This window comes from Brassica napus, chromosome C4, assembly GCF_020379485.1.
Source record: "Brassica napus cultivar Da-Ae chromosome C4, Da-Ae, whole genome shotgun sequence".
NCBI classification, from domain to species: Eukaryota; Viridiplantae; Streptophyta; class Magnoliopsida; order Brassicales; family Brassicaceae; genus Brassica; species Brassica napus.
The window spans coordinates 60128021-60140907 of NC_063447.1; the positions used below are offsets into that span (position 1 = coordinate 60128021).

The 12887-nt window shown below is 34.0% G+C and overlaps 2 protein-coding genes across 2 annotated transcripts; both read right to left on the reverse strand.

Moving 5' to 3' along the window:
- Positions 1–651: 651 nt before the first annotated feature.
- LOC106392375 (dehydration-responsive element-binding protein 2C-like) lies at positions 652–2578 on the reverse strand. The gene is made up of 2 exons (XM_013833195.3): positions 2407–2578; positions 652–1582 (listed from the first exon to the last, which is right to left on the reverse strand). The coding sequence occupies exons 1-2, from the start codon at positions 2427–2429 to the stop codon at positions 790–792; spliced, it is 816 nt and encodes a 271-aa protein (XP_013688649.2). The 5' UTR covers positions 2430–2578; the 3' UTR covers positions 652–789.
- A 3532-nt stretch (positions 2579–6110) lies between these two features.
- LOC106395888 (laccase-5-like) lies at positions 6111–8916 on the reverse strand. The gene is made up of 6 exons (XM_013836214.3): positions 8558–8916; positions 8303–8454; positions 7977–8221; positions 7766–7894; positions 6621–7571; positions 6111–6510 (listed from the first exon to the last, which is right to left on the reverse strand). The coding sequence occupies exons 1-6, from the start codon at positions 8657–8659 to the stop codon at positions 6380–6382; spliced, it is 1710 nt and encodes a 569-aa protein (XP_013691668.2). The 5' UTR covers positions 8660–8916; the 3' UTR covers positions 6111–6379.
- Positions 8917–12887: the final 3971 nt, after the last annotated feature.

Sequence of the window (12887 nt, forward strand, 5' to 3'; positions counted from 1 at the left end):
TCAAAGAAACACTCAACTTTGAAGGAGTGCATCTCATTCTTATGCAGAAGAGTGACACATTTTCAAAGAGAAAATTGTGGAGGAGCAATAGCCAAATCATGTATCTTCCAATTGTTTGGATAATTAAATTAACAGTTTGCCAACTTGTTTTCTTTATTTTTCAACATGCTTTTAAGATCTTCAAGATTCAGGCAAGGAAAACGAGATAATAATTAAACCCCTTTTAATAATATACAAATAGTGTCTAATTTGCACTTTCAAATATACAATTTGCCCTTTTTGTAGAAAATATAGATAAAATATATTTACTTTTTCTTTCTTACCTCATTGCTTATGCAATCTCAGACAAGACAACCTTCCTAAATTCTGCAGACCAAATACTCCACTCCTGATTTATCCATTTTCTAAGTAAACAACTAGATTCAGCCAAGCAAATCAATCTGAGAGATCTTTTTCCTTTTTTAATCGAATTTGCAAAAGTCAATCTATTCATTACACAATGTCACATTAGTCCCTATCCATTCCCTAGGAGGCTAAGATGAAAACTAGATGAGTCAATATAGTTACAGAAGCAACCAACCAATCAATAACATGCAAAGTTCATATATCATGTTAGACTTTATAACTTGTATATGTATCCAAGACCAAAACTTTGAAACTTTCATATGTATCCAAAGACTGAAACTTTGCATGTATTCACAGAAAAGAAGGAAGGAATCATAACCGAACTTGTCCTACATTTAACTAAAGTAGATTTAGTACGCCTCAAACCATTAACATCAGTAAGTATCAGTAACGGTCTAATCCAACACAACTTGTGTTGTTTCTTTCACTCGGCTGCACTATTGGATATCCATAATCAACTCCAGGATGAGCAGTCTCTGTGTGGTTGAGGCTCCCTAGCAAGCTAGCATCTTGACTCAGCGTTGTCTCTTGACCAGACACATTGATCTCGTCCAACAAACCCATCACCTCATCCACATCAAACATCTCGTGCACACAAAAGTCCCATGGTTCATGTTCATTGCCATTTCCAAAAGTATCAGCTGAGTCAAGTACACTCATCTCCTCTTTAACACACTGAGAGCTTTTCAAGAAACCATATTCATCGCTACCATCCTCTTCTTTCACATTTGTATCCTCAAGTGCACAAACTTCAGATTCATTTGACAATGTAGTAACTGAGCCAGCGGCAGCAGAAGAAGAGACATTCGAGATGTCAGGAAGATTGAGCCTAGCTGACTCACCGTACATAGCTTTAGCAGCCTCGTCGTAAGCCAACGCAGCTTCATAAGAGCTAGGGAAAGTACCTAGCCACAACCTAGCACCACGACATGGCTGACGGATCTCAGCAACCCATTTCCCCCAAGTCCTCTGTCTAACTCCTCTGTAGTTCCAAATCCCGTTCTCAGGTCCTCCCTTGCCTTTCATACAACCCTTTCTAGAACCCTTTGGAGGAGCCTTTCTTGGCTTGAGACCACCATCATTGTTTGAAGAAGCAGCTTGGGTTTGTTCAATATACTCTCTCCATTTGTTTAGAGTCTCAGCTACACTTGTGGCACCTTCTCTTGACTTCCTTTTCCTAAGAGAATCAAAAAGGCACAGAAGCAAAGATTAGTACTTTCCAAGAAACAATTTTTTCAACCTCATGAATGTAATCAAATCAAAGTAGCTACAAGTAGACCCAAAAGAGAACTCATCACCACGAACAAAAACATAAGAACAGAGCAAACCCAGAAGCAGAGGATCACTAAGTAGGATTCCTTCGAAACCCAGAGAACCTCATGTCTAGTGCTGTTTCAGGGAAGAAACTTAAAAAAGTTACGATCTTTTCAGCTAAAGTCTTCTCCTTTACAAGACCCATTTTGCACAAACTAGAACAGAGTAAACTCAAAAGCAGCGTATCCCATATCAGTACAGAGGATCACTAAGTAAGATTCTTTCGAAACCCAGAGAACCCCATGTCTAGTGAAGAACATAAGTCTTATTTCAGGTAAGAAACTAAAGAAAGTTACGATCTTTTAAGCTAAAGTCTTCTCCTTTACAAGACCCATTTGCACAAACTAGAACAAGAGTAAACCCAGAAGCAGAGTATCCATAAGGATCACTAAGTAGGTTTCCTTCGAAACCCAAAGAACCTCAGGTAGGAAACTTAAGAAAGTTACGATCTTTTCAGCTAAAGTCATCTCCTTTACAAGGATCCTAACAACAAATGAAGACCCATTTGCACAAACCTCAACCTTTTATATGACGAAAGTTGGAAACTTTAGCTCCAAGTTAACGTTCACAAAGAACCCTAGAAACCCTAATCTGAAAACACCAGCTTCCTTCCACGTACTAGACAAACATGGCGATACACTCAAAAAGAAAAAAAACAACTAAAAGCTATAGAGAATCAAAACAAACCTGATAACAATCTTCGACGGCATGTAAGAACTTGAACGAGGAAAGAGAAGAGGAGAGGGTTCCGATTGAACTTGCGTCGGAAGCAATCCGGAGAGGGAGAAAAATAGAGTAACGAGTAGTTTCCTCTTGTCGTAGCAAAGAAGACGATTTGTTTCTGTAAATTATGGAAAAGCGCTCTATTTATTATTTATTTGTCTGATATTTCAGATATTTCGGTGCTGACGTGTCGCTCGAACTTTCCCGATTCTGATTCCGGCTTATCCAGCCCTTTCTTTTTGCTTTGGGCCTAAGTCTTGTTTTGTACGTAGTTACTATTTTACCCTCAGAGTTTCTATTTATGCCACTCTTTGGATATGTATGCTTTGACTAATCAAAAGATTTAAGTCAATGTTTTCTTTTTAAAATCAGGGAGCTATGCATGGGCTTAAGTCCACAGTTTTGATGTCCAAGTATTGATTACTCTTTAAAAAAATAAATAAGTATGGATTATCGTTTCTTTTGGCTCGCAACTATGGATTAGTGTTTCATTAATTAATTTATTAAGTACCACTATCTTATATTTTTTTTAAATCCATAGTTTGACTGACAACTATGGGATTATAACGTTACAAGTTTAGAGAACATTATATCTTATAGATTTTGTCCCACATAAACTTAATTTTCTGAATGCACGACCCCAAACTATCAAACTTTAATAGTTTGAATAACTAGAACGTTAAAATACACTCTCAATGGTTTAATAAGGTAAAGACTAAAGAGACATTCTCAACTCTTTAGCAAAAGACGAATCTCTTTATGGAAATGTATTTTTATTATTACTTTATTTATATCATGCATGTATGTGTAATTATTATATGCTAACATATAAACATATGTGCAGCTTATGGTTTTCAACGTAACTATGTAAAAATATTTTATTTATGAAGCAAAAAATAGAGCAGTGTACAAAAATAAAAAAAATTATTATATTAATAATTTATTTTATTTTACTTTGAAATAAAATATTGAGTGAAATTAGAAATCCCTAAAGTTCCTCTAGGCGTACGTTAAAGTCCCTGTGTTGAATAATTCCATGCATCCGAGTATATATGGACATTTCACTAATGAGTTGTTTACGCTGAGAGACACATTGTGTCTTTTGTTCACTCTTAAAGACACTTTGTGGTTATAACACACAAAGTTGGGACAGGTGTCTTTGTTGCTGCCCAAAAAACCCTTGGCTTATAAACAAACGTGAATGGGAAGAGCATGTTCCCTTTAAGGAACCAAACCAGATCACAAATCTCGTTGGAATAAATGAAACAAGGAAAAAAGTAAAAGCAGTTGTCTTGGTTTGAGTGTTTCTATCCTGTCCGTCAGATCATTTTTTTTAAAAACGATCTAATGGCTCAGAAAAGCCTTATTGTTTTGGCTTGTAATTAATAGCTACCGTAATAAATGCGTCTTCTTCGACAACTCTTTGCTTTGGGTTTGAGATTAGGTGAGTGAAGTGTCATGGATAACATGGTTGTGGTTGTAAATGTTTTGGTTTGCTTAAGCTTTGTTTTGCGTGGACAATATGATTATAGTTGTGGTAGGTGCTACTTTGAAGCCAGGGGTTATGTGGGTGAAGTGTCATGGATGAAGTGTCATGGATGACAAGGTTGTGGTTGGATGACAGGGTTATGGTTGAAGGACATGGTTGTGGTTGGATGACTGTGGTTGAGGCAAGGGGTTTGAGATTAGGTGGGTGAAGTGTCATGGATGACAGAGTTGTGGTTGTAGATGTTTTGGTTTGCTTAAGCTTTGTTTTGCGTGGACGACATGATTATGGTTGTGGTAGGTGCTACTTTGAGGCCAGGGGTGCTACTTTGAGGCCAGGGGTTTGAGATTAGGTGGGTGAAGTGTCATGGATGATAGGGTTGTGGTTGTAGATGTTTTGGTTTGCTTAAGCTTTGTTTTGCGTGGACGACATGATTATGGTTGCGTGGACGACATGATTATGGTTGTGGTAGGTGCTACTTTGAGGCCAAGGTTGTGGTTGTAGATGTTTTGGTTTGCTTAAGCTTTGTTTTGCGTGGACGACATGATTATGGTTTTGGTTGTGGTAGGTGGGTGAAGTGTCATGGATGACAGGGTTGTGGTTGTAGATGGTTTGCTTAAGCTTTGTTTTGCGTGGACGACATGATTTGGTTGTGGTAGGTGCTAGTCATTTGAATGTAGGGGCTACTTTGAGGCCAATGTTAGGATGGACGTGGTTAGCATAACAATATTGTGGGTTGTGTTTTGTTGTGGACCTGTTTGTTTAGGGTGTGTATGTCGTAAAAGTGTTGTTGTGGTTAAGTGGGTGTGGTTAGTGTGACATGTATGAAACGCTCGCACCGCAAGTATGAGTCTTTTCTGGGCCGAGAAACGTAAAAATCTCAAGAACTTCTGAGACGATGATATGGTGAAACAGAGATGCAAATCCGGAGTGGAGAGACAGGAAATCAAAGAGACAAGGGTTTGGGGAGGTTTGATTTGGACCGGAACGCTAAAGAACTTCTGGGGCGACAAGCAGAAGGCGAGACGATGATATGGTGAAACAGAGAGGGGGATTCAGAGAGGAGAATCAGAAAATCGAAGAGAGAAGGGTTGGGGGAGGTCTGATTTGAATTCAATTTCAGATCATCTTTCTGGATCGAGGAGAAGACGCCGGAGCATGAGGTTAGGGTTCATCTAGGGTTGAAGAAGATAAATCAAAAATGTGAAAAGGGAAAAAATAAAAGTAGTTGTGGGTTGTAAAAAGTAAAAGAAAAGGAAGCAAGATGTTTTTGGTTAACTAGATTGATCTGGTTGGATTGGGTGGGTTTTACAAACTAAATAAACATGTCTTTAGTTGAGGGTTATATTAGTAAAGAGAGCATGAGAAAGTGTATTGTAGCACAATGTGTCTTTGAGTGAAATTGATAACACAGATGGTAAAAATTTCTTCACTAATTCGTAACGAGATATATTCTGATAAAAAGTACACACAATTTTATGTGCAGCATGATTGCGTGGTGCGCATACACATTCCGCCGGTCAACCATAATTTTATGTGCTCCACATCCCCGAATGACAAAAAATGTTTAATTAGTATTTTTTTTCGCACTTATCTTAATTTTTCGTTAAGCAGCTTTTTGTCTTCATAAAAGTGACAATTGGAGTTTTTCCAAAAATATTATACGTACGTAGTTTCCTTTTGTGTGTGTGTGTGTAAAATGAGTAATTTCCTAGCTACTCAATAATCCGATAAATTAATGATGGCAACATGTGTAAGAATGATTATATTTGTTAGTGTGTTATCTTTTCCCACTGTTTACTCAAAAATCAACAAAGTCATGACAACTTTTTTTTCTTCTATTGATGTCGAAACCATGATTCATCCGCGTCGGAAATCACTTTGTGTTGCTCAACTAACAACTTAGAGCTCCACGCCACTTTTTCTTAGTTCCATTTTCATTTCACTTATCAAATACGAGGTACGTAGTTGATTCAATTAGTTCATATTAAGAAGACATTGAAACGAAAACGAAAGTAGGCTACCGAATTTTTATCTTTTAGAACATCAATATTCAGCAATTGGTTGAACCCTCGATTTGTCTATATCACGCCAAGAAGTCTTTTGTGATAACTCAATCTCCAGACTTATGTATGGAAACAAATATAATTTGAGCTCAACAACCATTTCACTCAATAAATTCATTCCCTTGGTAAAACAATTTTTGTTCGAAAGATGGAATGAATGATTCAACTAACCATAAAGACAAAAAAACACTAATAATCAACTTTCATGATGATAATCTTAGCATTGATTAGGTACTATAATCTCAAAGAATACATCAATAATCGAGAAAAATAAAGCTACTCAGGAGTAGACCAAGTGTATCTATAACCAAAAAAGGAACAACAATTGAAAATGAAATGAAAACTATTATGTGTTTATGCTACAAAAGGAAGCTTGAGCTCCTAATTAACACACTGGCAAATCAGCCGGAGGCTCTTCCATTGTCTCTAATAGTCCACTCCCGTTCTCAACCAAGAAAGCCATGGCTAGTCCCCAAGATATATGTGCATCTAGATGACAATGCATTATCCAAACCCCTGTTTCAATCATTTGCACACACACAATTAATTTCATTAATCATGTTGAATAATTACTCTTAACATATAATTTAAACTAGTATTATTTTGGTAAATTAATGTTTGTATACCAGGGTTATCTGCCACGAATCTGATGACGGCCCAGCCATTAACAGGTACACCAACGGTGTTTCTAAGAGGTGGATCTTCAAGGTTGAATTTCGCGGTATCTTTCTTGGGGTTGAAGTTACCGAAACCCTCAGCAACAATGTAGAAATCATAGCCGTGTAGATGAATAGGATGGTTCTCAGGAGTTACTATACCAGTGTCCTGAAGAACAATCTGAACCCTTGATCCATACTTGAGCTTGTATAGCTTAGTCCCTCTCACAGGTTGATATAAAGATCGACTTATGTTGCTACCGGTGTAATCAAATTTCACCGGTGGCCTCGCCGGAAAATCGGTTGTGAAGACTCCGGGAATACTATGGTGGTGAGCTTGAAGGAGAGAGTAGTTACTAGGTAGAGCAAACGAAACATTGTTCATAGATGCAGTGAAGCGTGTGCCGTTAGGACCTTGGCATCTTCTTGACCTAAAATTCTTAGGACAGTTGTTGAGACCAAGTCCGATGGTTATAAAGAGATTCTCGTCGAGTTCTGGCGGGACCTCGGCACGTTTTAGTGACCGGAAGCTTTGGCTGAAGCGAGTGGCTGTGTTTGTGTCGTTGTAGGCAGGAAGGAGAGGCATGATGGGTTTAGCGCCGCCGCAGCAAGGTGCGGATTTGTATTGGAGGATTGCGGTTGTGGTTGTGTTGCCAAACGGTGCGTTTTGGGCGCTTTGGTAAGCTCTTGCGGCCATGTAATAGTGGTTTGGTGGTTGGTCACCGGTTATGAGGACGTCGGTGGTTTGGCCAGGGCCGAGAACAATGGCGTTGGTGGTGAAGGGTTTTAGGTAAGACGCGTCAGCTCCGACTACGGTGAACTTGTGGTTAGCCACCGTGAAAAATAGCGGTTGGTTAAGTGCCGCATTTATTACACGTAGTAGTATGGTCTCACCAACACTTATGGGTACTATTGTCGTATCTGCATAAGAAAAATATTATTAAAACTACTAGTATATACTTATCTGGGTCTTTTTCTTAGAAATATACTTGAATAAAATAGATAAAATTCAGTTATGACAGTTGGGAAAAAATAACGTATGAATTTGGATCTTTTTCTTTACTTTAGTCATAGAGATAATTAAAATTAATTTGAAGTAAGAAAAGGAGTAAGACCTTGAGAAGAGCATTTATAGAGATCACCAGGTTGACCATTGATGGTGTAAGCGTCGGAGATATTTGGAGCAGCTCCGGTTCGTGTAGCTTCTCTCAACACATCAACCGGATTACCGTCCCACCACTCACCTTAAAAAAATATTTACAAAAATAAAAATTATTATTATTATTTATTTTTTTTAAGCATGCATGATTATGAATTAAATTTTACCGAGAAGGAGTGGGACGTTGCGGTGAGGGTTTGGGAATGGGTAAGACGAACCAGCCGGAGGAAGGATAAGAAGTGAACCGTAGACTGTGGCTCTAAGCCACGAACTATGAGCATGCCACCAGAGTGTACCTTCTTGTCCTTGAATTGTAAACCGGTACGTGTAGCTTGATCCCGGTCTGATCGGACATTGAGTCACAAATTCTGGTCCGTCAGCCCAACCGGTTCTCATTTGTCTCACACCGTGCCTGCATCCACGCGTTTCAGTATCAGTAAACCAACGGCGCATTTATAAACGGTACGTTTGTTTGGTTTAATCGTATTTTTACCAGTGGATTGTGACGTTGTACCGGGCCCGGTTAATGACTTTGACAACGAGAGTGTCACCGTTATTGATTACAAGTTGTGGACCGGGAAACATTCCGTTCACCGTAATGCTGTTGTGTGTTTCACATAGTCTCTTCACCTTCGTTGCTTGTATCTGCATATATAACATGATTATATATATGTGTGTAAGCATACATCTCATTTACATAATTACATTATAAATTTAAAACGTTTGAACAACTGAAATGGGACCGTACGATGAACTCGTGGTGGTGTGCTCTGTTGGCTTCTGCCATGGAAGTGAAGAGAAGAAGGACCGCGAAAGATATGAAACAGAAGAAGCTCTTGATGATCTCCATTGATGAGAGTCTTATAAACTTCTGTTACACCCAGTGGTTTAGAGATATGAAGTGTATGAAAGAAGAGATAATGCACGTTGTGATGGGAATCAGAATGGAGTTATATAGGGAGACAAATGCAATAAATTTTTAAACTTTTTGGAAGTTTATTGTATTTTTTGTAGATTAATTGAATTTATGTTTTAAAAATGTTGTTATGCGGTTGGAGAATTTGGTTTTGATTTAATCGAAGGCCAAAACTTGGTTCAACACTAGGAGAGTAGTTGCACCCACTGGGGCCCTAGGAAAAAAAATGACCGAGTTAAGAAAAATTGGAAAGGTGATTACGTCTCTTGAATTCTTGCTTAACACGCTTTTTCTATTGACTTTGGATGTAATATACCATAATTGCTACGAACATAGTATAAACGCATTATATTAATAGATTAATGTTTTGGAGCCTATTAAATGGATCGTTATATTTGGAGATGTGTACAATAGGTTGCCAACAAAATCTGAGTATGTAATGTTGTGAACTTTATCTAAAGATCAAACTTAACAGGCTTACGCAATTAACCTGCATGCACTGAAACATTTTGCTTTTGAATAACGTCGCTGCAAATTAAAATGTTTTTTTATGTAATATTGATCCTAAAACAAAATAAAGAAGGAAGCCGCGTATAAATAGAATTTGGAAGTACGTAGTACTTTTTTTTCCTTATATGGTCACCTACATCCAACGATATAATACCTAAACAAAGACGAATTAAGCTGTTTCCAAGACATACTGTATTTTATACACTTTTTGTCATTTCAAAATTTTGTTATAGAAGTCTTTGACATTCTTTTGATCTAATTAAATAGAGTAGATAGGTTAAAGATAGTGTTTAAGGTTATGTTTGTTGAGAAGCTTATAGTTTTAGTTCAAATTCAAAATCTGAAACAAGGAGGGGCTGAGTCACAGCAAGATTGCATCAAATCCCCTATATATTAATTGATAAACATTAAAAAAATTGTAACCTCAAGTTTGTATTAATTAAAAAAAAATCTTGTTTAGGTGTCATTTAATTAGAATGTCAATTTTGTTTACGTGACGATTTGAGAATCAATTGAGATATTTGTTAGTCCAAAATTAAATTGCTAGAAAATGTTATATTATATAGTATGTTCATTATGAATTATTTATTTATCAAATTGAAATTTATTATATATTATTTCCTTAAATAAAACCTACGGAATTACCTAATATGACTAAGATATATATGACAATTAATGATTTTAAATAATAAAGATTTTCTACCAATTTAATTATTTTTAATCATTTTTGTTTAATTATTTATTATTAAAATAAATTACACAATTACATTAATCATATAATAAAAATTTAGATTTTTTTTGTATATGCTGTATTTTGAATTTTTCAAAACGAGTATAAATTGTTAAAAGTGGTAAAAATCTCACATAATTTTTTGTGATCAAAGTTTAATTTTTTTCTATAATAAGATACAATGATTATAAAATCATATGAATACATAATTTTATTTAATATGTGTTTATGTTAATATATATTTCATATGGTTTAAATTAAATTATACATCATATGAAAATACATACTTATATATTAATATTTACATTGAACATATATTGAAAAGTTAATATTTTAATTTTGAAATCTTCATTGTTTTTTTTAAAAATGATTATAAATTATTGAAACCAGTAAACATTCCACATTAAAAAAAATTCGTTAGTGTTAAATTTTGTTACACAAATATGCAAAGAATCATATAATCATATGAGTAGAAACCTCATTTAATAAATATTCATATTATAAGTATACTATATGTTTATGTTAAAATCATTTAAATTTAATTATACATCATATGCGATATATAAGATTAATTATTTTGATTTATTTACCCTAAAATTGCAAATAAATATGAGCGGTCGTTTGATTTATATGTGTACACTAATTTATTACATATAATAGTAACTGATTTTTTAGTTATTTGATATATAATTGTTATTTTATTATTTCATAATATGCAAAAATAAATAAAAGTAATAAATATAAAATATTTCTTCTGCACAAGGTGCGAATCTTAGTCTAAGTATATATCTCTTTAATAATTTTAAATCTTAAATATTTTTTAAATTTCATGCCAAAACAAAAGGACGAAATGAGAATAAACTCAAAAATTAATATTTATATCGAGCAATAATGAAAATTAAAAAAAAATGACAAACAAAAATGAAGATAGATAGTATTGGCACGTGAACGTAAACTTCTCATAACCATAATTAACTTTTAAATTGGTAAATAATGATATAACACCAAGATGACATAGTTTTATTGTAACCAAATAGTAGGCCTGAGATTTTTTGGCCTAAACGTTTGGTTCTTATGCAATAAATGATTTTTTGACCTAAAATATTTTTAAAAATGAAATCAGCTCATCAGTAAACAAATTATGTAATTAACAAAAAAATATTAATTCAATCAAGAATATAAATTTTATTTTTCGTACGATATTTCTTAAATAACTTTAGCAATTTCTTATCCTAGTATAGAAGTAGTAAAGAAAATATGAATCATGTTCTTTATCTACTCGTTTGACTTATTTTGTCTATTGTAAGTTAGTTTTATATCATGGTACATAGTATGCGAATGTTATACAATTCTCAAGACAAATAAGTATTTGGGTAAATGTTGAGAAACATTCCCATTTATATCATGATACATAAAAGAAATATATAATAAGAAATTACAATGAGTTATAATTCAACCGTAACATAATTGCGTTAAAAGTTTTATATTATTATTATAACCAAAAATAAAATTGTTATTAAATTGAAAACCAAAAAAAATGTCTTCAAGCTTAAGTAAAGATGATTATTGTTTTTTGTTAATGTTCAAAAGAAAAAATATTTTGAGGTTTTACCAAAAAAAAAATTTGAGGTAAACAAAATGATTTGTCTAACTGCCTATTAAACCACTTGTTTTTAAAACACTATATTCCTGTCTTATCAACAATACCTTTTCTTAACCGATTCTAGCTAGTTCTACACGTATATGTTTTGTTGTAAAGAGTTTCCTTTTATTTTTAACAAAAGCGACTCTAAATTTTTAGTGCATATATAAATACCATCTAATGCAGTTTTTATATGATTTTTTTGTAAGGACTCCTTTTTTGGTAATGTTGTATGGACTCATTTATTAGAGCATACTGGAGATTTTATCAGAAATATATTGTTTTTCATGAATACTTTTGAATGGATTTATTAGAGCATACTTGAGATCATATCAAAAGCATAATTTTTCAAAACCAAAATGTGTTTGTTTACATTTATATGTAAAAGAGAAGAAAATATTTTTTCTTCTCAGCAAACATCATTCTACAAATTATAAAGAATGTATAGCGATCTTTAGTAATGGTATAGTTCTAGTAATTTGATCGTGTTGTGTTGAAACTATTCTTTAATTATTTCGATGTTTCTCTTTGGTTTATGCAAACCACGCATGGTTGTTATATTACACGCACGATGAGTCTAAATTTCGGTTAAATATATCTATCGAATTACAATAAACAAAGAAAAAAAAACCAGTTTAGCATGTTTTCAAGAAATTTGCATTTTGTGATAACTTTATCTTAAAAGAATTAAAGACTACTTGATTTTGAACAGACAAAACTGTGTATCGTTACGTAAATATCTTTGACAATAACAATCCGATCGAAAGGTAACAAATAGAAAAAGTAAACATAATGTTGCTGAGAAAGGAAGAAGTAACACGAGAAAAATATTGGAGACATTGATTGGTGAACAATAAATTAGTAATTGTGTTTGGTGGAGTTAGTTAGTATTCTCTTCTTTGGTATCTTTAACCTCGATGTGCTAGATCTTTGAAAATGACATCACATGTTGTTAACAGAGTGAAACTGACCTTTCATCTGTAATTAAGTTCCATGTCAACCGGGTTTATTTGTCTTGATTTTGTGTTTTTCTGATTAAACCATTTTTCAAAACAGAAGAAGAGTTTTTATTAGTACACAAAAAATATCGTATCTTTTCCAACTATATCATTTGAGAAGCTAACAAAAAGGACACATATTTAATTTAATTATTGTTCTAACTTCTCAGAAGAACTTAAAGATCTTTATGTTCTTTGAAATGAAATTTAAAATTGATAATAGATGATAGCATACATGAACACTTTTGAATATGTCTTGATTAATTGTACTAATAGCATGAA